This window comes from Panthera tigris, chromosome E1 (genome assembly GCF_018350195.1).
Source record: "Panthera tigris isolate Pti1 chromosome E1, P.tigris_Pti1_mat1.1, whole genome shotgun sequence".
Lineage (NCBI taxonomy): Eukaryota > Metazoa > Chordata > Mammalia > Carnivora > Felidae > Panthera > Panthera tigris.
This window is the reverse complement of record NC_056673.1, coordinates 9175250-9202400: the sequence shown is the minus strand read 5'-3', so window position 1 is coordinate 9202400 and position 27151 is coordinate 9175250. Positions and strand designations below refer to the sequence as shown.

General features: G+C 36.6%; 1 protein-coding gene across 5 annotated transcripts in view; it reads right to left on the bottom strand.

Annotated features, from left to right (window-relative positions):
* The window catches only part of ZNF624 (zinc finger protein 624), a 33403-nt gene that overhangs the window by 2602 nt on the left and 3650 nt on the right, over positions 1 to 27151 (bottom strand). The window contains exons 1-6 of one of the 5 annotated variants that reach the window (XM_042965568.1): positions 19883 to 19971; positions 19333 to 19420; positions 17816 to 17881; positions 11255 to 11354; positions 9778 to 9904; positions 8931 to 9026 (exon numbers count right to left, since the gene is read on the bottom strand). In XM_042965568.1, coding sequence (XP_042821502.1) covers positions 8931 to 9026; positions 9778 to 9904; positions 11255 to 11272 — 241 coding nt within the window. In that variant the 5' untranslated portion in view covers positions 11273 to 11354; positions 17816 to 17881; positions 19333 to 19420; positions 19883 to 19971. Of the gene's footprint in view, positions 1 to 7429; positions 7951 to 8930; positions 9027 to 9777; positions 9905 to 11254; positions 11355 to 17815; positions 17882 to 19332; positions 19421 to 19882; positions 19972 to 27151 lie in introns of those variants that run through there. The other 4 variants (XM_042965567.1, XM_042965569.1, XM_042965570.1 and 1 more) reach the window with 4 other exon arrangements.

The following is a 27151-nucleotide window of genomic DNA, read 5'->3' as shown; positions in this document are numbered from 1 at the left end:
AGTTTTAACTGCTTCCAAACTGGCCTTATTTTCTAAGGAGGAGATAGGTTTGAGGGAGACTGGTTGAGCCAAGAACCAAAGTAACAAATTCAGAGTTTTTCCCCTACTAAACAAATTCATTTACGGTAACCCCCTAGAATCTAAGCCTCTCAAATACTTCTTTTCTCATTTCCTTTATAGTCAGCATTTATAGAGCATTCTTCATAGTCACGACTACTTCCTTTCTTTCCATTTACTCTATAAACCAGGCAGTTGTTTCCAACCATACTTTCTATTTGTTTTCATTCTTTGTTTGCTAGCTTTTTTGTATGACGGCTTTCTCAAATTTTCATGTGAGATCAGCTTATTCAAGTCTTTGTATGTACTTATTAATCAAATGTTTATGGAAAAAGACACTTTGATTCTTCAAAAAGTAGTCCGAACAGTAAGTTAGTAAAAAATGGTATTTATAGCTATTAATATTCTAAATAGTGATAATAATTATCACCAAGGGTAGTTTTGCAACCTTTTTATATCTTAACAACATTCCTGTATGTCTGTCAAAAATTGGATCAAAACTACTTATACCTTGAGTTTTAAAGTAAAAAACTATCCACAAAAGGTTTTGATCCAGTTTGTTTTTTTAAACATTGAGAAAAAATTGCCTATAAATGAGTTTGCAAATTTATAGAATTTGCAAATTTATAGTTTGCAAATTTATAGAGTTTGCAAATTTATAAATTTTTTTTAAGTTTATTTTGAGAGAGAGCATGAGTGGGGGAGGGGCAGAGAGAGAGGGAGAGCATCCCAAGCAGGTTCTGCACTGTCAGCACAGAGCCCAACGTGGGGCTCAAACTCATGAACTGCAAGTTTATGACCTGAGCTGAAACCAAAAGTCTGACGCTTAACACACTGAGCCATGCAGGCACCCACGTTTAGAAATTTAAAAGAACTATAATAGTAAAATTTTACATTGTATATACAAACAAGTTGTAAGACCACCACCCTGCAGTGTAATCTTTTTCAAAATAGGCCAAGTTTTAAGTTTAGGGCCACCAAAGAGGACAACTCTAGAACCCAGCTCTTTTAAATGTCTAATTGAATTAAGGTAACTGAGAACTGTTAGAACCTTTATCCTGGCAGCCTGCCAAAAGCAAACAATCCTCTATGAAAAAAAGATTACACAATCCAGAACCTCAAATTATTGTTATAGGTTTTCATATCAATGCTTGACAGTGAAAAATAATAGGCACACAAGGAGACAAAAGTCTAATTAGAAAAAAGTCAAGAGAAGAAACAGATCTAGAAGGAATCCAGACAGTTGAGGTCTCAGACATAAACTTACAAAATAATCATGATTAGTATATTCAAGAAAATAAGACAAGACCAGTAATCTCACCAAATAATTGGAAAGTATAAAATAAGAACCAAATGGTGATTCTAGAACTGGAAAATAACTCAAAGGATAGGCTGAAAAACACAGATTTGACACGTGAGTGTTAGCAAAATGGGAAACAGGTCAGTAGAAAATATGCATATTGAGGTACAGAATGATGAAAAACTTGAAAACTTAATTTCAAAAGACATTAGAGACACATGGGATAGAGTGATAAGGTCTATCACAGATGTGAAAGAGTCCCAGAAAGCTCGAAAGAGAAGTGAGAGAGAATGGGATGAAATCAAATTCAAAGAAATAATGCTGAAGCATTTTCCAGAACAGAATCAAAAATATCAAGCCATAGATTTTAGAAGCCAAATGATGTATGGAAACCAATTTGACAATAAACTTCATATATTGAAAAAAAATAAATAAATAAAAGAAAAGAAAAGAAAAGAAAAAAAGAAGCCAAATGAATTCTAAGTGGGAGAAATACAAGGAAAAAATAATGGAAACTAAAAGATTTTGGGGGCACTGGGGTGGCTCAGCCGGTTGAGTGGCTGACTTAGGCTCAGGTCAAGATCTCGCAGTTCCCCGTGTCAGGCTCTGTGCTGACAGCTGGGAGCCTGGAGCCTGCTTCGGATTCTGTGTCTCCCTCTCTCTCTGCCCCTCCCCTGCTCACGCTCTCACGCTCTCTCTCTCTCTCAAAAATGAATAAACATTAAAAAAAAAACAAAACAACTTTAAGAGTTCTATCAAGGAGCGCCAACAGATCAGAGGTTGCAAACTACAGCAAATCTGTCCCACTACATTTTCGTGTGGCCAGTGAGATAAGAATATACATTCTTAAATGGTTGAAAAATATATTAAAAGGATAATATATTGTGGCACATTAAACTATGAATTTCAAATTTCAGGGTCCCTAAATAAAGTTTTAGTGGAATATAACCACATTCTTTGGTTAACATTTTGTCTTTGGAGGCTTTTGCACTTACAATGGCCGAATGGAGTAGTTGCAACAGAGGTATTATGTCTCTACAAAGCCTAAAATATCTACTGTCTTGTCTTTTACAGAAAAAAGTTTACTGACTCCTGAATTAGACAGATGACTGACTTGTCAAGGGAGTCGATGTAAGACAGGAAATAACGGAATGATACCTTCCAAAATGCTGAAAGAATGTAAATGCCAACCTAGAAGTCTATTCTCTAAAAATGAAGACTAAAGATATTTTTAGACAAAAAAGAAAATGGAGGGAGTGTGACACTAGAAGATGTGGGTAAAATAAAATATTAAAGGGTACTCTTTAAACAGAAGAAAAATAATCCTAGATACAAGCTCAGAAATGAAGAGAAATAGGAGGAGAAAATATAGGCAAAAACATAGGCAAATCTAAATGAACACTGACGGAACAGAACATTAATAATGCTCTTATGAGATCTGACATATAGACACAGTTAAAATACATAATTTCAACAACATATAAATCAGGTTAAATGAAATAAGTGGTTGTAAGATTCTTGTGTTGTTTAGGAAGAAGGACAATTTACATTAGACTTCTGAATGAAGGATGCATGCTTTAATCTCAGAGTTAACCACTGCACAACTAATTTTGGAAATTTATAATTACCAAGTAAATAGAAAAATAAGATAATAAATCTAAATGCATGCATGGGGGAAAAAAGAGTACAGAACGTGCAAGACACTTGCACAGTTAGAGGATAGATTTAAACATTATGTAACTGAATTATATGTATAGGAACTAAATACTCCAAGAGATAACAGACTGTCAGATTGGTTAAAAGAAAAATCTAACAATATGCTACTTATCAGAGAAACAAAATACAAGGATATATAACAGATGACCGTGAACAGAATTAAAATGATATACGATAAAACAATAACCAGAAGAAAGATGCTGTAATAATATTAGGATGAGGCAAAACCAGTACAGAGATAAAGACACTTCATGAGGATAAAAGGTCCATTTTAACAGAAGGATGTAGCAGTCATAACTTTGTATTTACCTAATAGGACAGCTCCAAAATACATAAAGCAAAAATTAAAGCAACTAAAATAAGAAACAGACAAGTTTACAGTCTTACTGGGAGACTTTGAAAAACCTTAATAACTGACAGAATAAGCTGACAATCGGTAAGCACATAGATTTTAGCAACATAATATATTTGGTATAACTAAAACTGCACTTAATACCAATAGGCTACACATTTTCTCCAAGTGCACATACAAATGTTTTCAAAAATTGGCCGTGTGGTAACGCAAATTTTAAGAAACTTATAAAGACTGAAATCATCCATAGCATGTTTTCTGACCACAGGAAAAGTTAAGGTAACAAGAATACTCCCTGAACTCCAGAGTTCAGATATCTCGGTGTGTATTCTTTCTTTCATAGCAATTATAGTTCTTTGCATAAGTTCATAACAATCTGTTTTCCTGGGGCACCTGGGTGGTTCAGCTGGTTGAGTGCCTGATTCTTGATTTTGCCTCCGGTCATGATCTCACGGGTTTGTGGGCTTGAGCCCCGCACTGGGTTCCTCGCTGACAGTGTGGAGCCTGCTCGGGATTCTGTCTCTCTCCCTTCCTCTCTGCTCCTCCCCCACTCATTCTTTCTCTCTCAAAATAAATAAATAAACCTAAAAAAAAAAAAAAAAAAAAAAAAGAATACTAGAAAATCCCAGATGGTACAAGATGAAGAAAAATGCTTCCAAAGAGCACAAGGGACAAAGACATCACAATGGAAATTATCAAACGTTTTGAACTCAATAATTATGAAGCTGCTACATTAAAAAAAAAAAGATGTGATGTAGTCTGCTTTTCTTTTTTTGGTTTGTCAAGAAGAGTTTTCTCTTGTCTTTTAATGGGGTGTGATGCAGTCTAGATTGCCTTAAATAAGCTATAAAAAAAGAGTGGCTGAAGATCAACGATATAAGTACCCAACTCAGGAAGTTAAAAAAGATCAGCAAATGAAATGCTAAAAAGGTTAAAAATAATAAAAGTAATAATAGAGAAATCAAACACACAAAAAAGTTATTTTAAAAGCCAAATAAGATTGGGGCACTTTGGCTTAGGTCATGATCTCCTGGTTCGTGGGTTTGAGTCCCACATCAGGCTCCATACAGACTGAATAAGAAAACAGAGAGATTAAAAAAAAAATCAGTATCAGGAATGAAAAGGGAAACATTACTTCAGATCCACATAGACATTTAAAGGAGAGGACAGTATGCCAATAAATTTAAATTTTAGAGTAAATGGATCAATTCCCAGATACATATAATTTACTAAAACAGAAAGAAATAGGAAATGTTAATAGTCCTATAGCTACAGAAGGAATAGAAACTATAATTAAACTCCTTCCCTAATAAAAGCATGAGGTCAATGTGGCTTCCCTAGTGAAATCTATGTATCTTTTGTTTTTAATTTTAAGCTTTTTTATATGTATCTTTCCCTCTCTTACAACTCTTTCTTATCCTCACTATAAGCTGGTGGCCTCGCTTCATATTTTACTGAGAATTCAGAGCCTATTAAAATCGAATGCCTTGATCTTCTCACCACCATTTGACCTTTTATCTACGCCTGCCTTCTCCATCTTTCCTAGTGTTATAACAGAAAAGGTGGCCTCTCTGCCTATCAGTGGTGAAGCCCTCCTTCCTTTTCCTTTCTTGAGTTTATCCTCTTTAACCTCCTCAGACATGTGAACTCTTCAGTGATCCCACTGGTCTTCCAAAGTCAATTTCTCCCTCTCCATCAGGGTATCTTTCTTATTACTCAGTCATGCCATAAATACTCCCATCTTAAATACAAAACAAGAGTTTTTTCCCTCATTCCGCACTTTCCTGTAGCCACTGCCCCATCTCTCTTTCCCTCTTCATGGGGGGAGGGGGAAATCCTTCTCTAAAGAGTCGCCTAAAACTGTCTCCAATGTCTACTTTTCATTCACTCTTTTAAAAATATATAGTATTTTCAACAGTCAACGTTAACGAAAGGAACGGAAGATGATACATGGGTTGGAAGAGCCAATATTGTTAAAATGTCTATACTACCCAAAGCAGTCTACAGACTCAATGTAATCCCTGTCAAAATACCAACAACGTATTTCACAGAACTAGAATAATCCTCAAATTTGTATGGAACCACAGAAGACCAGAAATAGCCAAAGCAATCCTGAAAAAGAACAGAGCTGGGGGTATCTCAATCTCAGATTTCAAAATACATTACGATACAGGAGTAATCAAAACAGTATGTCACTGGCACATAAACAGACCTAGATCAATGGAACAGGATAGAGTCCAGAAATAAACCCATGGTTGTATGGTCAATGAATCTATAACAAAGGAGGCAAGAATATACAATGGGGAAAAGACAGTCTCTTCAACAAACAGTGCTGGGAAAACTGGACAGCTACGTGCAAAAGAACGAAACGGGACCGCTTTCTTACACCATGTACAAAAAATAAATTCAAAATGGATTAAAGACCTAAATGTGAGGCCTGAAGCCGAAACATTCCTAGAAGAAAATATAGGCAGTGATTTCTCTGACATCAGGCATAGAAACATTTTTCTAGATCTGTCTCCTCAGGCAAGGGTATCTAAGCAAAATTAAACTACCAAACTAAATACCAAACTAAAAAGCTTCTGCACAGCAAAGGAAACCACCAACAAAACAGAAAGGCAACTCACTGAATGGAAGAAGATTATTTGCAAATGACGTTATCTGATAAGGGGCTACTATCCAAAATACATAAAGAACTTGTACAACTCAACACCCAAAAGACCAATAATGTAATTTAAAATGGGCAGAAGACATGAAGAGATATTTTTCTAAAGACATCCAGATGGCCAACAGACACATGAAAAAATGCTCCACACCACTACTCATCAGGGAAATGCAAATTAAAACCACAATGAGATACCACTTTACACCTGGCAGAATGGCTAGAATAAAAAACACAATAAACAGCAAATGTTGGTGAGGATGTGAAGAAAAAGGAACCCTCACACACTGTTGGTGAGAATGCAAACCGGTACAGCTAATATGGAAAACAGTGTGGAGGTTCCTCAAAAAAATTAAAAACAGAAATACCATATGATCCAGTAATTCAACTACTAGGTATTTACTCACATAAAACAAAAAAACTAATTTGAAAAGATACACGCACCCCTATGTTTACTGCACCACTATTGACAATAACCAAGATATGGAAGTAGCCCAAGGGTCCATCAATAGATGAATGGATAAAGAAGATGAGGTATATACACCTCATTTGTATATTGTATATAGAATGCAATATTACTCAGTGATCAAAAAAGTGAAATCTTGCCATTTTCAACAATGCGGATGGACCCAGAGGGTATAATGCTAAGTGAAATAAGTCAGAGAAAGACATATACCATATGATTTCGCTCATTGTGTGACGTAAGAAACAAATGAATAAAGAAAAAAAGAGGCAAAAAACTCCCAGACTCCCAGAGAACACACTGGTGGTTGCTAGAGGGTAGGTGAGTGGGATGATGGAGGAAATAGATAAAGGGGGTTACGAATACACTTATCTTCACGAGCACTAAGAGGTGTACAGAATTGCTGAATCATAATACTGTGCACCTGAAATTCATATAAAACTGTATGTTGGGGCGCCTGGGTGACTCAGTCGGTTGAGTGTCCGACTTCGGCTCAGGTCATGATCTCGGTTCATGGGTTCGAGCCCCGCGTCGGGTTCTGGGCTGACGGCTCAGAGCCTGGAGCCTGCTTCCGATTCCGTGTCTCCCTCTCTCTCTGCCCCTCCCCCACTCATGCTGGCTCTCTCTTCCTCTCAAAAATAAAGAAACGTAATTAAAAAAAATAAAAAAAAAACTATATATTATAGTTGAACAAAAAAATACATAATATTGACATATGAAAAGAATACATGTCACACATACGTGAGTTATGCACGGCATCATGATAAAATGAATGTTCAAGTGAACTAGAATCCATTTCTTTTGTTCCATCTCCACTATTACTTTAATCAAAGTTATCACCTCTGCTCATACTATTGTAACAACCTCTTAACTGATTACCTGATTTAATGCCTTCAAGTCCAGTCTGCGCAGAGTTACTTCCTAAAAAGCCCTGATTAAAGTCTGTCAATGCCTTCACACTCTCTGATTAAAATCCAAACTCATTATCGTCACCTACAAAGCCCCGGATGGGCAAGCTGTTGCCTAGCTCTGATACCAGACTCCCTCTCACAGCAGCCTCCTTTTGAGTTCTAGAACACATTTCATTCTTTTCCGTGTCAGGTCCTTTGCCTGGTATGCTTCTCCTTTCCTCTTCCTTTGGCCGGTTGTTTCTGAATCTTCAAGGCTCAGCTTAAAAGCCCCTCTTCAGAAGCCTTCTGCCCACACTCTCTGAGGGAGGTACCCTCATCCCCATCCCAGTCACTCTTTCATATCTCATATCTCACCCAGTTTATCTCATAACTGAAGGTTGTTATATCTGCTATTTAGCTTGTTTTTATTTATATACTTGTCAACTTCTCAAAATATAATCTTCACGACGGCAGGGACCTGGTCCATCTTACTCATTGTTGTAGACCTAGTACCTAACCCAGTACGCAGGAAAGAGATGTCTGATAAATATCAATTAAATATATGAATAAATACTGTATTTAATTCTCAACTGATACCTAGTTTGTATTTTCAATTAGTTAAGAAACTGGAGGAGAACAGGAGGGTTCCCCCAAAGTTTTGGCAGGCTTGCAGGTTCACCTGCAAGTTAAAGAATGAATAAATAGGTTTAGCTTAAAAGAAATCAGTGGTGGGGGACCTGGTTGGCTCCGTCAGTTAAGCATGAGACTCTTGGTTTCAGCTCAGGTCATGATCTCACGGTCTGTGGGATCTAGTCCTTGTGTCAGGCTCTGTGCTGACAGTGCCTGCTTGGAATTCTCTCTCCCTCATTCTCTGCCCCTCCCCGACTCGTTTCTCTCTCTCTCTCTCTCAAAATAAATAAACTTTAAAAAAATCAGCAGAGGGGTGTCTGAGTGGCTTAGTAGGTTAAATGTCTGAATTTGGCTCAGGTCATGATCTCGCGGTTCGTGGGTTTGAGCCCCACACGGGGCTCTCTGCTATCAGCTCAGAGCTTGAAGCCTGCTTTGGATTCTGTGTCTCCTTCTCTCTCTGCCCTTCCCCCACTTGTGCTTTCTCTCTCTCAAAAATAAATAAATAAACATTAAAATCAGGGGTGACCCTTAACAAAGCATTTTTAGGAAGATTAATGAAAGAAGAGAGGTCAGATAATAGTTAAACAAATGAGAAAAATGTAAAGTTGACTGAGAGGATAGAACTGAAAGGGAGGTTTCATGCATGTTTGAGTGAAGGAATAATTATGAAAATCATGTCCTCAAGACAGCAACATCGGATGGGACAGGAACCAAAAGTAGAGAACAGAGAGAGAGGCAAAAAGAGAGAGCAGGCAAGGTGGGGGAGAGATGATACGCCTCCAAGTATTTCAGATGTTCTGCTCCAGCCATAACCTACTAACTTGCAATAAATCCGATCCTCCTGGTTCTTTTGAACTCACCTGGATAGGGGGTTCTTGCAATTTCCCTCACTACCACCCACGGTCCTTTGCCATCCTCCAGGTGAGATATCATGTCTGGTTTGGAAACTGCAAGCCCTTGTTAGAGAAGAACGAATAGGATTTGACTGTGTTTAGGAGTAAGAACTATTGCCAAACTCAGTCTCAGCTCTTAATCTTCTGTGCAGAGTGGCTATTACGGTAAGTTCTAGAGATGGACTGTCCAATACACTTTTCAGTACTCTCAGGTGGCCATTTAAATTTGAATTAGTTAAAACTATGTAAAATTTAAAATTCAGTTCTTCAGTTGTACTAGCCAGATTTCAAGCTGTTAGTAGCTTCGAGTGGCTAGTGTGTCCACATTGGACAGCACAGATACAGAACATTGCCATCACAGCAGAACATTCTATTGTACACTGGAGTTATAGAGAATTACAAACATTATCTCAAAGGAGTTCAACACGATGATCCCAGGTTTTCTGGGATGATAGAACATGGGAGTAATCTGAGTTTAGGAAGAAAATGAATGCATTTGTGTCTTTCTTTCTGGAGGTACTGATAACTATAGCCCTCATTTATAAAAGTGACCAGAAAAAACTTTAGTCCTAAATCTGGGGACTGTCAACAATCTCCAAGATTCCAACGAAATGTGTATTTCTTACTTTACAATGGGCAGACCCCTTAGTTAAGCACAAGGGATGGCAAGGCTCCCAGCAACACCCCCACAATATAAGAGTTTAATGCCTAAGCTCTAACCCCAAATTCATTTAAGTACTTTAAAGGTTCTCTATCTTCAGCAAACCCGGTCAAATAAACCCGGTCAGTAAACAAACAAAGATGTTATTCTTACCCAGGGAGACAAGATTCCTGTAATTCTCTAGCATCACGTCCTTGTGCAGGTTCCTCTGGGAAAGGTCCATCAACCTCCACTCTTCTAATGAGAAGTCTATAGCCACATCTTTAAATGTCACAGAATCCTAAAATAAATATACTACGATCACCTGGGGACTATATAAATAAGACCTGTTGGGCAGAATAACACATACAAAACTGGAGGAAACTTCCGGAACTCATGGCCACTAAATGACCACTGAAGTCAACCAGTTCAGCCCTTAAAGGATGAATCTCTCCAGTGACAAGAACTTAAAACCACAAGAGGAGTTTTACTCCTCCCGTGAAAATGTTCTTTTCACACTAATTCAAATCTGGCTTTCTCTAACTCTGAAATATTGGTCTTGCTACATTATCTGGAATCAAACAGCATGGTTTCCTCCTTCTCTAGAAAGTCTTAATATTGATAACAGCTAGTAGTTTCTACCCAAATAATCTTTTCTCCCTCAAAACCCTGGCTTATCTACAGGTATCTACAATATCAGCTCTTTCTCAGTTCCAAATCTATGGAATATGGCTTCATAAAAGATGCAGTTTATCAATCAGATTGCAGATACAGAATATCGTAAGCTCTCACTTTGAGCATGGAAATGGAGAGGACTGGAATAGAGGCTAGACTCTTTTGAATATTTCTTGTTTTTTACATTTTACTTTTGAACCATGTAAATGTATTATTATAAAAGAAAAATTTTCAATTTAAAAAGTCATTCCTAAAAATTAAAAGTAAAATGCAACCAGTTTGAAGTATATGCATTCATCAAAGAGAAATTATTTTAAGTAACTTTAAAACATAGCAATTTTTGTTCATCCTTTGTGAGATATACCCCAAGAAGAAAAAGAACTGCAAAAACTGTACGTTTTCAATAAATAGCCTGATTGTTGGTGGTAATGATGAAAATGGTATTTTGTAACTGCTATGTGTGTAGTGTTTGATAAAACAAATTATTACACTGCTGTCATTGAGAAGAAATAAATTTGGCAGGGGAGAAAGAAGATATAAATGTAATACTGGTGAGATTATACAATAATTCCATAGATCCAAATTTGAATTGGAAGTATCAGTATAAACTCATGAATTATTTTATTTTTTAGGAAAGAGAAATATTTTTCCTAGCTTCATCCACTGAAAAGTCCTAAAAATAAAAACAATAGCTAATAAAGTAACATTATGCAAGCTAGACTTTACCTCCCACTAAAAGGAATCAGGGCCCGGAACTTTCTGTGATACCAAAATGCAAACAAGCTATCAAACACTACTTGAAGAGTCTCCCCCTAGCTAATAATGGGACAATTTGAACATCAGTAAGAATAATAAATTACAATGGGTTTCAAAAATATACCTTTAAGCTTGTGATTTCATAATAATACTATAAAAATACTCATTGATCATTTTTGGAGGATGCCTTGAAACTGGCAAATAAAGAGAAAGAATTAACCTTTTGTCCTTTTCCCATGTAAAATATTATAATTTTTATGGTTATCAAGTGTGATCACATTGTTGATGAGGAGAGATTTCTCTTTATGGAAGGATTCCAGCTAATACATGAAAAGAAATAAAAGAATTAGAATATCATCATTTTGTAACCTTTAACGAATTAAAGGGTCATCAGTGGCTGCTAATGTATCAAAGAGGCCTCTCGACCAGGCATAGGTGCCTTCTGGTAGTATACACCAGATACATGAAATACTATTGTCAAAAACATTTTTAAAAGAGTCAAATTGGGGGGCGCCTGGGTGGCGCAGTCGGTTAAGCGTCCGACTTCAGCCAGGTCACGATCTCGCGGTCCGTGAGTTCGAGCCCCGCGTCAGGCTCTGGGCTGATGGCTCGGAGCCTGGAGCCTGTTTCCGATTCTGTGTCTCCCTCTCTCTCTGCCCCTCCCCCGTTCATGCTCTGTCTCTCTCTGTCCCAAAAATAAATAAAAAACGTTGAAAAAAAAAATTTAAAAAAAAAAAAAAAAAAAAAAGAGTCAAATTGGAATCTGATAAAGCCTCTAGATCTAACTAACAATACAGGGAACAGATGAACATGTTAAATATCCCCATGGAGACACAATAAATAAAATCCAAATTGTGTGAAATTCTAAATCAATGCTGTCCAAAGAAGTATATTGCAAGTCACATATGTAATGTAAGGTTTTCTAGTAGCCCCGTTAAGAAGAAAACAAGTGAGGGGCGCCTGGGTGGCTCAGCTGGTTAAGTGTCTGACTTTTGGTTTCAGCTCAGGTCACGATCTCACAGTTTGTGAGTTCAAGCCATGCACTGGGGACTCTCTCTCTCTCCCTCTCTCTGCCCCTCCCCTGCTCATGCTCTCTCTTTCTCTCTCTCAGAATAAAGTAAATAGATAAATAACATAAAAGAAAACAAGTGAAATTATTTTAAATAATATATTCAGACTAGTGCACATATAATTTCAATGTGCAATCAATGTAAAAATTATTAATGAGATTCTATCTTTTGTATTAAGTCTTTGAAGTGATGTGCATCTTAAATTGACAGCATATCTCAGTTTGGGTTAGTTACATTTCATGTGCTCAAAAGCCACATGTGGCTAGTGGCTACTGTATTGGACAACACAGTTCTAAAGTAGAAATAACGTGGTTTTTCAATGAATTATTACAAGGGGGAAAAACGGGGGGGACCTCTAGCCTAAAAGTGACCTAAGAGACGACATTAAGTAATCATAACATGTGAATCAATTGGGGAAACAAATACCAACTCCACATTTGATATTAAGGCTTTCTGCTGATTTTTTAGCTGTAACCATGATAGTATATGTAACATTAAAACACATCTTTTACAGATATATAATGAGATATTTATAGATAAATTATATAATGTCTTGTATACGCTTCAAAATAATTAGTGAGAGAGGGTAAGATTACAAATGAAACATGATTATTACCCATGGTCCAATAATTGTTGGGAGGCAGGCAACAGGCGCAAATGGATTCATGTATATGTATAGTGCATAATATTTGTCAGGCACTAATCTAATAAGGGCTTGTTACATAATGACTGAATCCTCACAATAAGGAAGGTGCTAATAAGAAAAGTGAGGCATGAACTAATATAACACTGTATGTTAACTCTACTGGAATTTAAATTAAGAACTTAATAAAAAATTAAATATATACCTTAGGGAACTAGAAAAGGAAGAGTGAACTAATTTATCTTTTTTAAAGGGACACTTCACCAAGGTAATGACCCTCCTGTTCATTTTTTTAATGTTTCTTCATTTTTGAGAGAGAGAAAGAGAGAAAGACAGAGAGAGAGAGAAGCAGAGCGTGAGCAGGGGAAGGACAGAGAGAGAGGGAGACACAGAATCCAAAGCAGGCTCCAGGCTCCGAGCTGTAAGCACAGAGCCCGATGTGGGGCTCAAACCCACGAACCGTGAGATCACGACCCACGTTGGCGCTCAACCAACTGAGCCACCCAGGTGCCCCAAACTAAAATTTTTTTTAAAGCAGAAGGAAATAATAAATATTAGAATCGAGATAAACCAAACAGAGAATAGAAAAACAATAGAGAAAATCAACTAATGCAAAAGTCAGTTCTTTGAAAAGATAACAATTACAAAGCCCTTAGGTAGACTAAGAAAAAAGAGAAGACTCAAATTACTAAAATCAGGAATGAAAAAGGAGACATTACTACTGACCTTACAGAAATAAAAGGATTATAAAAGAATATACTATGAACAACTGTATGCCAACAAATTAGAAAAATCTAGATAAAATGGGCAGATTCCTAGGAAGACACAAACTACCAAAACTGACTCAAGAAGACATAGAAAATATGAAAATTATAATTAAACTTCCCACGAATAAACACCCAGGTTCAAGTGGCTTCACTGAATTCCACCAGACATTTCAAGAAGAATTAACACCAATCTTTCACTAACTCTTCCAAAAAACACAAGGAAACATTCTCAACTCATTCTGTAAGGCCAGTATTACCAAAATAAGACAAATGTAGAATTTAAGGAAGAGCGAGACAGAATTAATTCAGTCTGATTCAGTTTGAAAACAGCAACAAAGAAAACATAATATATGCCATAGCCAAATGGGATTTATCCCATGTGTACAAAGTTCATTTAATATCTTAAAGTCAATCAAGGTAATACACCATATTAATAGAATAAAGAAAACCCACACAATGATGTTAATAGACCCAACAAAGTATGTGACAAAACCCAACAAACTAGAAATAGAAGCAAACTTCGTCAACATGATAGAGACCATCTATGAAAACCCAACTCAAACATCATACTTAATAGTGAATGGCCATATGCATTCCCTCTGTGATCATAAACCTCACAAAGATGTCCCCTCTCCTCACTTCTATTCAACATTATACTATAAGTTTTAGCAAGAAAAACTAGAGAAGAAAAAGAAATATCAGATTGGAAAGGAAGAAGTAAATTTCTATTTGGAAATGACATAATCTCCACTTACAGATGATATTATGTTGCATATAGAAAACCCAACAAAAGTCCACACACACCCATGCAAAAACAAAAACAAAAACAAAAACTAAAACCCTTCTAGAACTAAATAAACTAGTTCAGCAAGGTTCAGGACACAAGATCAATATACGTAAGTCAACCATTTCTATACACTAGCAATGAACATTCCAAAAAAGAAATTAAGAAAAAAATCCATTTAAAATAGCAAAAAGAATAAAACACTTAGGAATGAATTTAACAAAAGATATGCAAGACACGTACACTGAAAATGACAAAATATTACTGAAAGAAACTGAAGAATACCTAAATAAATGGGAAAATATTCCATATTCTTATTATAAAACTTAATATTAAGACTCTAATATTTCCCAAATTGATCAACAGATTCAATACACGTGCTATGAAAATTCTTTTTTTTTAATTAAAAAAAATTTTTTTAATGCTTATTTATTTTTGAGACACAGAGAGCAAGTGGGGAGGGGCAGAGAGAGAGGGAGACACAGAATCTGAAGGAGGTTCCAGGCTCTGAGCTGTCAGCACAGAGCCTGATGCGGGGCTCGAACCCACGGACCATCAGTTCATGACCTAAGCTCAGGTCGGACGCCCAACCGATGAAGCCACCCAGGCGCCCCTGAAAATTCTATTTGCACCTTTTGCAGATATGGAAATGTTAAATATTATCACTGAAAAACTGGTTTTACTAGAATTAAAGTTAAATAAAACTAAGTTCAGTACTTATCAACAGGATGTAGAATTTAAGAAAGAGCCACACAAAATTGCTCTTCTGTCAGGGATTTCCTGTCAGAAGAACAAAAATAAACCATATGAATTATTCACCAGGTCAAAAATAATGGCACTTTCCTACAGTTCATGACTCAACGTCTGAAACTATTAATATTTTTACCTTAAAAATTTTAAGTCTAAACTATCATATGTTAAAGGGCAATTTTAAGGATGATTGGCCCAGTACTAAATTAAAAAAAAAACAAAACCTATGTAAAAATTATGTGTACGACTGAGTGTCAGAATGTATTTTCTCCTAAAAGCAAAAAGAAAAGCCCAGTTTTACACAAAACATTCTTAGAATAAAACCAACTTTCAAAGTATAATTTAAAAAAACTTCAAAACGTAATTCTAAAAAAAAGGAGCTGAACTACATAATTAAAAAAAAAAAACAAACCACGATTATCTATAAGAGAGGAGGCAAGAATGGGAAAAAGACTGTCTCTTCAAAAAAAATGGTGTTGGGAAAACTGGACAGCTACATATAAAAGAATGAAACTGGACCACTTTCTTATACCATACACAAAAATAAAGAAAAACTGAATTAAAGACCTAAATAAATGTAAGACCTGAAACCATAAAACATAGGGCTTAGCAACAGTTTTCTGGATCTGTCTCCTGAGGCAAGAGAAACCAAAGCAAAAATAAACAACTGGGACTACAGGAAACTAAAAGTGTTTGCATAGCCAAAGAAACCATCAACACAAAAAGGCAACCTGCTGAGGGGCCCTGCCTCGTTCAGTCAGTGGAGCTTGTAACTCTTGACTTCAGATCGTGAGTTCAAGCCCCAGATTGAGCATAAAGTTTACCTGAAAAAATTAAAAAAAGAAAAAAGGCAACCTAATGAATGGGAGAAGGTATCTGCAAATGATTTATCTGATAAGGGGTTAATATCCAAAATCTAAAAAGAATTCACACAACTCAATAACAAAAAAACAAATAATCTAATTAAAAAGGGCATGTGACCTGAATGAACATTTTCCCAAAGAGAACATGTGAATGGTCAACAAAAAAAATGCAAATCAAAATCACAATGAGATACAGCTGTCAAAGTGGCTTTAAAATAAAAAAGACAAGAAATAATAAGAATTGGCAAGGGTGTGGAGAAAAGGAGTCACTTGTGTATACTGTTGGTGGGAATGCAAGCTGGTGTAGCTGCTATGGAAAACAGTGTGGAGGTTCCTCAAAAAATTCAAACTGGAATTACTATATGATCCAGTAATTCCACCGCTGGGTTGTTGCCCAAAGAAAATAAAAACACTCATTCAAAAAGATAAACGCATCCCTATAATTATTGTAGCATTAGTTACAATAGCTGAGATATAGAAGCAACACAAGTGTCTACTGATAGATAAATGGATAAAGAAGATGTGGCATGTACACACGTACACACACACACACACACACACACACACACTGAACTACTACTCAGACATAAGAAAGAAAAAAACAAAAACAAAACCTTGTCATTCCTGACAACATTGATGGACCTAGAGGTTATTATGCTAAGTGAAATAAATCAAAGATAAATATATGATTTCACTTATACGTGGAGTCTAAAAAAGAAAACAAACGAACAAACAAAAAACAGAAACAGACTCCTAAATACAGAGAACAAAATGGTGGTTGTTGGGGGGGGTGTGAGAGGATGGGTGAAATAGGTGAAGAGGATTAAGAGGTACAAACTTCAGGTTATAAAATAAACGACAGAGATGAAAAGTATAGCACAGAGAGTATAGTCGATAACATTGTAATAACTTTGTATGGTAACAGACAGTAACTACGCTTATTGCCACGAGCACGGTGTGATGTACAGAGTTATCCAATCACTATGCTGTACAACTGAAACTAATATAATACTGTATGTCAACTATACTTCAAAAAAATTTTTTTTTAAAACTTAACCCCTGTAATTCTAAAAGTACTGTCAACACATGCCAAAGATTTACTTAAGTCATTAATGAGAGATCAGCTGCCTGACAAACCTGGTTCAAAGGAGACACAAAAACAGCTGTCTACTGATTGCAGAAAAAAGAATGCTGGAATAAGACCGCAAAATTAGTTAGAAACCTGGTGAATGTCCTACAAGGACAATAAAACCATAAGTTTGGGGGTTATTTTTTCTCCAAGGTAAAATAACTTGCAAATTTTCAATGTTCTGGATATTAACCAACAGTAACTAGTACATCAAACAACGTAACTCTCCGGGCTATGTCAGGTGACCCTTACACAGGCTGGTTAGACAATGGTTCAATGCGACACTGAAAGGGCATACATTTACCTTTTGCCTTATTTCTAAGTTTTAGATAACTTTTCTTAACATATTTCATACATTTCTGACTTTGGTATTTTCTGGAAAAATCAGCTGAATTCTATACTCATGAATAAGAAAGTCAGCTTAACAATATAATGAAATAAAAAACCTAAACCAATTTAAACACACCTTAAATACCTCCACTGATGTTCATGTATTCTTGATATTTTTAATGGTGTTGAGTCTCACGATGCAAAGCAAGAGTCAGAGCATGTGATATAGGATACTTTATCGTCAGTAGTTACAATGTGACCTGCCACATTAGGGCTGCCACCAAGGGAAATGAAATCCGTCACACTGATGCGGCCAGCCCTGGGGTTACTACAGCTATCAAGCAAGATGATATTCACTGCAAACTTGCAAGGCACTAGGAACATTAAGAACCAGGCACAGTAAAAGAGGCACTTTATTCCCCTCATGTAACATGTGAGGCATTACCTTTTCCAATTCTGGTTCTTCAGCCTGAAGGTGAAGGTCTTCATCTGGCTCGGAAACTTCAGGATTCTGAAGGGATACAGGATACGATCACTCAGTGATAGGCTGCTGATGACTCACAGCAGAGCCTCAGGTACCAACGGTCCACTGTGGATGTGGCATACATGGGATGATCCCTTTTGTTGTTTGATTTAGGGCTGAAATTAACAGGGTGGCCCCTTTTATTGGTTAATTTAGCGCTGAAATTACCGTCCCATAGTAACATCCAATCATCTTCTTCAACTTTGTTTGAGACAATGACAAACACAAGACTGAGAAAGATACAACCGCATAGTTTTTAATGGAGGCTTCCAACAAAGAACCAATTGTAACAAAAAAATAGATTTATAGTAAGAGGCCTTCAGATCCTACACAATTTTCCCTTTTCATATAGAGTTGAAATGTATTTCTCAGAAAGTATCTATCTTAAGAATAGTATTCAAAACCTACTAACACTATGTACTTTGTACAGCTGAAGATCATTTCAGTGTTGTGGGGGGTCGGGGGAACGTCTTGTAGTTACTCAGGTAGCATTTCAGGGACTTCTCACTACATTATTTTCTTAACCTTATAAGCTGTATCCCTATGAGGGCCTGATTTTATAAATGAGATGGTATTTTACTACCTCTTTCGATTAGTACTTTTGATTTTAGGTTTTGTGTGTGCCATTTAAAAAAACTATGGGTAATAAAACTACTGAAAGTCCATTGAGAAAAACTGTTATCTTATTTCTCCCCTTCCAAGTTCTTATCTAAAAAATAAAAACATTCAGCTTCCAGAAAATTAATGATGTGAACATCAACCTCTGGTAATTAGGGATGGGTCTGGCCATGTCAATACTAGACAAATACTTCAGATATGCTGATCAAGTGTAACATTTTGGTTTTTATTTATCTTTTCAAGGGTATGTTTTAAGGACTGTTTACACGTTATACATCCTGGCTATAAAGAGTGAAAGGTCACTACTATAGGTTACCGCAGATCACGACTAGACAAACTATATTTGTTGGTATTACCTTTCTTCGGAATCTATTTCAAAAAGTCACTGCTAAGACACGGCTTGTACCTCACTGACACCCACCTCAAACATACACACATACATATATATACTTAAATGTCTTCAGGGAAGCATTAAAAGATTCAGCTTAAATATCTAATTTCCAGTACTATCTTCCATACTTTCCAGCTGGAATCACTAGCTCACCCCACTGTTCTCTTGCCCTTAAACTCCCTTCTCACCTGAAGTACCCTTATAAATACTTTACAACTTAAATCCCACTTGTGAGTACTACCTAAGTCTAACTGTCCTCATGAGCTTTCTGTGACCAGTTTTGCCCATACTAATGCCCATTTCTTTTCTTACATAGCACTCATCATGTTTATCATACAGCTAAGCATCATTAGCAAAATTCCTAGCAATAGATGCAGGAACTATCATTCACCTAAACAAATTATGTAACTATTTCTTTTGTAGGCCTTACCTCAATGAGACTGTAAGCACCCTACAGCCAAGCTCTGTGTCTTAAACATCTTCTTTCTCTCCATGTCATCTATTAAGCTTGGTCACTTCTTAATGGGTAGAAAAGAGGAGATCACTGAGAGTGGGCACAAGGGGAACGGTCCCTCTTAATTAAGAGGGTGTGGGTGTGTCTGTGTGTACATACTTTCCCCAAAATTTCCTAAGCAATATTTCCAATTTAAAATATTCGATTCTTTTACCCCACAAATAACTGAAATTTCCTGGGAACAATACAAATTTAACATCAAAAGTAAATTTCCTAGACTGTTTATAAAAAAATAGCAAAAGTATTTTTGAAAGATCATGTGTCTTGATATTTGGTTCCATATGTACAGTGAAACTTCTTACAGATTACAAGCTTCACTATAATAAACCCAATTTTCATGGGGGAAACCATCTGATTCAGTTACCAGAAGGGGTCTGGGTGAGATACAGAAGTCACAGAATTCAGGAAAAATAGACATGCTCTTAAACCAAGATGCAGGTCAGGACTAGAGGAAACCCCAACTTACCAGAGGTCCAACAGAAAAAACCACAGCAGCCATAATCTCTTCCTCTGTGTTCCCCTCTCTGCCGAGAGTGGGGTCCTGCAAAGACATGGCTGAGAAAGAGAAATAAGCAATAAAAATCAATCCTGCCTTGGAAATCTCAGAATTACCTAATTGGAATCCTGACATTACAAGGAAGCATGACTAAAGGACACAAGATTAACCCCCAATATCAGTGAGAAAAAAAAGATCCTTGCTCCTGGATATTGTGACATTTTAATACCAATAAATGTAGTCACAGCTAGTAGGCCAGACATTGTACAAGGATTTTTTAAAATACAAGTGGGATTCATTTCTGGGCTGCAGGGCTGGTTCAATATTCGCAAATCAATCAATGTGATACAGCACATTAACAGAAGAAAGGATAAAAACCATATGATCCTGTCAATAGATCCAGGAAAAGCATTTGACAAAATACAGCATCTTTCTTAATAAAAACCCTCAAGAAAGTCAGGAAAGAAGGAACATACCTTAACATCGTAAAAGCCATATATGAAAGACCCACAGCTAATATCATCCTTAATGGGGAAAAACTAAGAGCTTTCCCTCTGAGATCACAAACACGAGAGGAATGTCCGCTTTCGCCACTTTTGTTTAACATAGTGTTGGAAGTCCTAGCCTCAGCAATCAGACAACAAAATGAAATAAAAGGCATCCAGATTGGCAAAGGAGTTAAACTTTCACTTTTTGCAGATGACATGATATTCTTCATGCAAAACCCGAAAGACTCCACCCCAAAACTGCTAGAACTAATACATGAATTCAGCAAAGTCACAAGATATAAAATCGATGTACAGAAATCAAGTTGCATTTCTATTTGCCAATAATGAAGCAACAGAAAGAGATATCAAGGAACTGATCTCATTTACAATTGCACCGAGAACCATAAAATACTTAGGAATAAACCTAACCAAAGAGGTAAAAGATCTGTACACTGAAAACTATAGAAAGCTTATGCAAGAAACTGAAGACACAAAGAAATGGGAAAACATTCCATGGTCATGGATTGGAAGAACAAATATTGTTAAAATGTTGACACTACCCAAAGCAATCTACACATTCAATGCAATCCCAATCAAAATAGCACCAACATTCTTCTCAGAGCTAGAGCAAACAATCCTAAAATATGTATGAAACCACAGAAGACCCCAAATAGCCAAAGTAATGTTGAAAAAGAAAACTAAAGCTGGAGGCATCACAATCCTGGCTGGACCTCAGCCTGTACTACAAAGGTGAAATCATCAAGACAGTATGGTATTTGGCACAAAAACAGACACATGGGAAAGAACAGACCAATGGAATAGAACAGAGAACCCAGAATTGGACCCACAAATGTATGGCCAACTAATCTTCGACAAAGCATGAAAGAGTATCCAATAGAAAAAAAGTGTCTCTTTAGCAAATGGTGCTGGGAGAACTGGACAGTAACATGCAGAAGAATGAAACTGGACCACTTTCTTGCAATTCAAAATGGATGAAAGACCTAAATGCGAGACAAGAAACCATCAAAATCCTAGAAGAGAAAACAGGCAACAATCTCTTTGCCCTCAGCCGCAGCAACTTCTTAATTGACACATCTCCAAAGGTAAGGGAAATAAAAGCAAATTGAACTACTGGGACCTCATCAAGATAAAAAGCTTCTGCAGAGCAAAGGAAACAATCAACAAAATTAAAGGCAACCAACGGAATGGGAGAAGATATCTGTAAATGACATATCAGATAAAGGGTTAGTATCCAAAATCTATGAAGACTTACCAAACTCAACACCCGAAAAACAAATAATCCAGTGAAGAAATGGGCAAAAGACATGAATAGACACTTCTAAAAAGAAGACATCCAAATGGCCAACTGACACGTGAAAAAATGCTCAACATCACTCGTCATCAGGGAAATGCAAATCAAAATCACATTGAGATACCACCTCACACTAATGAGAGTGGCTACAATTAAAACCTTAGGAAACAACAGACATTGATGAGGATGTGGAGATAGGGGAACCCTCTTGCATTATTGGTGGGAATGCAAAGTAGTGCAGCCATTCTGGGAAACAGCATGCAGGTTCCTCAAAAAATTAAAAATAGAATTACCCTACAACCCAGCAATGCACTACTAGGAATTTACCCAAGGATACAGGAGTGATGATTCATAGGGCCACATGTATCCCAGTGTTTATAGCAGCACTATCAACAATAACCAAATTATGGAAAGAGACCACATGTCCATCAACTGATGAATGGATGAAGATGTGGTGTATATATATACACACACACACACAAACACACACACACACACAATGGAATACTACTTGGCAACGAAAAAGAATGAAATCTTGCCATTTGAAACAATGTGGATGAAACTGGAGGATATTATGCTAAATGAAGTAAGTCAGAGAAAGACAGATATCATATGTTTTCACTCATAGGAGGAGGTTGAGAAACTTAACAGAAGATCATGGGAGAAGGGAAGGAAAAAATAGCTACTAACAGAGAGGGACGTAAACCATGAGAGACTCTTAAATACAGAGAACAACCTGAGGGTTGATGGGGGTTGGGGACCCAGGAGGTGGGGAAAATGGGTGATTGAGGAGGGCATTTTTTGGGATGAGCACTGGGTATTGTAGGTAAATGATGAATCATGGAAATCTACTCCCAAAGCCAAGAGCATGCTGTACACACTGTATGTTAGCTAACTTGACAATAAAAAAAAAATAAAATAAAATATCTTTTCTTTTAAAAAAATATTTATTTACTTTTTATTGAGTAAACTCTACCCCCAACATTGGGCTTGAACTCATGACCCCGAGATCAAGAGTTGCATGCTGTACTGAGCCAGCCAGGTTCCCCTAAAAATACCTTTTTATTCAAACTTCACATCAACCCAATGGTAATTATATTCCCATTCCACTGTGAAGAAAATGAGGCTTAGAAAAACTACACTACTTACCTGAGGCCATATATGACCTCAAATCAGTCTAATTCCAATGCTCACACCTTTTCCACTAAATCAATTTGCTGTGTGATGTGAAAAAAAAATAATTCAATCTTCCTTTGCCACAATCATCGACTCATCTAAAAATGAACCACTTTGGGGCACCTGGGTGGCTCAATCGGCCTAAGTGTCCAACACTTGATTTCAGCTCAGGTCATAATCTTGTGGCTCATGAGCTTGAGCCCTGTATCAAGCTCTGCACTGATGGCACAGAGCCTGCTTGGGACTCTCTCTCTGCCCCTCAGCCGTTTGCTCTCTTTGTCTCTCTTGAAATGAATAGATACACTTAAATTTTTTTTTAAAAAGAATACGCATCCAAGAGCTTGTATTCACAAGCGTAGTCTGAAGAACAGCAGCATGAACATTACTGGGGAGGTTGTGAAAGATACAAAATCTGAGGTTCAACTACAGAACCTACTGAATCAGAATGAGCTTTTTCATAAGATCCCTAGTTGATTCATATGCCACACATGAAAGCTGAAGGCAATATGGATCTAAAAAAGATCATGCCAACAAATTAGACAAGCTAGAAGAAACAAGTAATTTCCTAAAACATGTGATCTACTAAGACAGAATCGTGAAGAGTGAGAAAATCTGACAGGCCGATTACTAGTAAGGAGATGGAATCAATAAATCAATAATAAAAAATCTCCCCCAAAAAACAAAGTCCAGTACTAGGTAGGTTCATTGCTGAATTCTATCAAACATTTAAGAAGAATTAATACCAACTGTTCTCAAACTCTTTGAAAAAACAGAGAGGAAAGAATACTTCCAAATTGATTTTACAAGGCTAGCATTACCTGGATTCCAAATCCAGGCAAGGACACAAGAAAAGAAAATTAGAGGTCAATAACCCTGTTGAACACAGATGCAAAATTCCTCAACAAAATAGTAGCAAACTCAATTCAACAATATAGCAAAAGGATCATACACAATGACCAACTGGGATTTATTCCAGTGATGCAAGGATGGTTCAATATCTGCAAGGCAATCAATGTGATACACCACATTAGCAAAATGAAGAATAAAAATCGTATGATCATCTCAACAGACGCAGAAAAAGCATTTGGCAAAATTCAACATCCATTATGATAAAAACTGTCAACAAAGGGGGTATAGAGAGGACATAATGCAACATAATAAAGGCAATATATGACAAGCCCACAGCTAACACACTTAATGGTGAAATGATAAAACTTTTTCTAAGATCAGGAACAGAGCAAGACAAGGATGTCCATTGTCATCATTTATATTCAGCATGATATTGGAAGATCTATACATAAGATTTAACCATAAGACACTAAATGGAAAAATACTCTGTGCTCGTGCATTGGAAGAACCAATATTGTCCAAAGAAATTTACAGATTTAATGCAATCCCTATAAAAATACCAACATTTTTCACAAAACTAGAATACCTAAAATTTCCTTAAATGTTTCTCAAAAATAGTACTGCATTTTCCCAACACACACACACACACACACACACACACACACACACACACACTCACAATAGTACTACATTTCCCAGCAATTTCACTTCTGGGCATTTACATACAGGAAGCAAAAACACTAATTCAAAAAGATATCCACACCCATGGGTTCACTGTAGCATTAATTACAAAAGCCAAGGAATGGAAGTGTTTGTTGACAGATGAATGGATAATGTGAGACACAGATACACGACTATTATTCATCCATAAAAAAAAAAAAGGAAATCTTGCCATTTGTGAAAACATGGATGCACCAAGAGAGCATTATGCTAGGTGAAACAAGTCAGACAGATGTAAACAAGTATGACCTCACTCTTATGTGGAATATAACAAAACAAAACAAAATCTAAACTTGAACTCATAGGTTCAGAAAACAGATTGGTGGTTGCCAGAGGCAGGGATCAACAGTGGCAAGAAGATGGTCAAAAGCTATAAACTTCCACTTATAAAATAAGCAAGTCCTGGAAATGTAATATATATAATGGTGACTAAAGTTCATAATAATACTGTATTGTATATTTTAAGTTGATAAGAGAGTAAATCTTAAAAGATGTGTGGTGATGGACGTTAACTAGATTTGTGGTGATCACTTTGCAATATATACACATATTGAACCATGCTGTATGGCATGTTGTATGCCTGAAACTAATATAATGTTATATGTCAATTACATCTCAATTAAAAAATGAAGTAATAAGTATATTTGTGGATTAAAAAAAGAATGAAAGAAACCTCTCACTACAAATACACACACACACTAAAACAGACCATTATGCCAGGATACATTCCAAAATATTCAAGCCACAATTCACAACAACAACAAAAAGAAAATGAAGACACCTAAATTTGGGACTGGCAGTGCAATTTAAACACACTGTTTGGTATGACAACATATAATAGCATTCATCAAAGCTGGTGGAAAGAAGAAAAATAGCACACATATTAGAATATAATAAAAAGAAAAAGAAACAATGAATATGGTTAACAGAGAAAGGCCACAGGTTTATGATGAGACAGAAAGGTACGAATAATAAAAAGTAAGAGAATACTTATCTACAAATATGACTTAGCTGACCTGTAGCCAATCAAAAAAACAAATACATGCAACCTGATGGCTAGATATATGACCATCCACTAAGCCAGCAGAGACACCTAGGCACCGTTTCCCTTCCCGGCCCCCTTCTTAAATTTTTTTCTTTTTTTAACGTTTTATTTATTTTTGAGACAGGGAGAGACAGAGCATGAACAGGGGAGGGTCAGAAAGAGGGAGACACAGAATCTGAAACAGGCTCCAGGCTCCGTGCTGTCAGCACAGAGCCCGATGCGGGGCTCGAACCCACGGACCGCGAGATCATGACCTGAGCCGAAGTCGGACGCCCAACCAACTGAGCCACCCAGGCGCCCCCCGGCCCCCTTCTTAAATGAGGATGTGACCTTGCTGATGCTGAGTCTGGTTCAAGAACCAGGTGTGCCTGATAAATGAGATTTCCTTACACCCAACGGTACAGATTGTTAATATAAATTCATCCAACATGGTAATAGCAGTTTCATGTATAAAAAAGGGCAGTGACATACCAAGTTCTGAAACCCTACTTTGTGCAAAATGTGTTACCAGCAGTTGCATGGACCCTCAGTTAGGGACTCTGTTATGATTAATAAGCATGCTCAGTGTCCTCCTGTCCTGAATGAACACCTTACTTCACATAAGATTGAGGAGCTTTGGCTTAATAAACAGCAGAACGTTATTAACCTAATCTTAAAGTTTGTGCCAATCAGCTCATCCGAAATGATACTTGCAATAATAACCAATATCTTCTGAAAAACAAGAACTGTATAAAGCATGGCTGTTATAAATTCTAGAGGTGAAATTAAAATAAATATGGAGTATACTGGAACATATTCAAAAGTTATTTTCAAGTATTCAAGGAGCATTTGCTAATATTAATCCTATACTAGACTACTGACAATAAAGAAAATCTCAATCAAAAACAAGAAACTGAATACATGACATTCTCTAACCATGATGTAGTAGAATTACAAACATAAGCCTGAAGGGAGGAAGGAAAAAACTCAATCACCAGGGAATGAAAATCAAATAAACCCTCCTGAATACCTATTAAGTCTAAGAGAGAACTTTAATTGCCAGTGAATTAGAAAGTGAGAGAATAATAGATTAAAAACTCACTGATTCCTGCCAAAACTTTAAAAAGATAAAATTTATATCCCTAAAGACATTCAACTAACATTAAAAAATGCTTTTAATGTTTATTTATATTTTGACAGGGAGAGAGACAGACAGAGACAGAGACAGAGACAGCACGAGCGGGGGAGGGGCAGAGAGATGGAGACAGAATCTGAAGGAGGCTCCAGGCTCCACATTGTCAGCACAGAACCCAACGTGGGGCTCGAACTCACGAATCTTGAGATCATGACCTGAGCTGAAGTTGGATGCTTAGCTGAGTGACCCAGGTGCCCCACAACTAACATGTTTTTAAAGAATAAAAATATTAAACATCTAACTAAATAAGAAAAATAATTTACAAGCAAACCATAAGGAAGAAATAATAAGGAAACTAATAAATTAGAAAACAAAACAGCTGAGAACGGAAGGAGGTGATTCTCTAAATAATGAACATATAAGCCACTGGCTAAAGAAGAAAAAATACCAATAAACCAAAAATAGAAACAAGAAAGGGGCTATAACATATAAATCATCTTAAAATTGTAGGTCAATAAAAATAAAATTTTCCAAA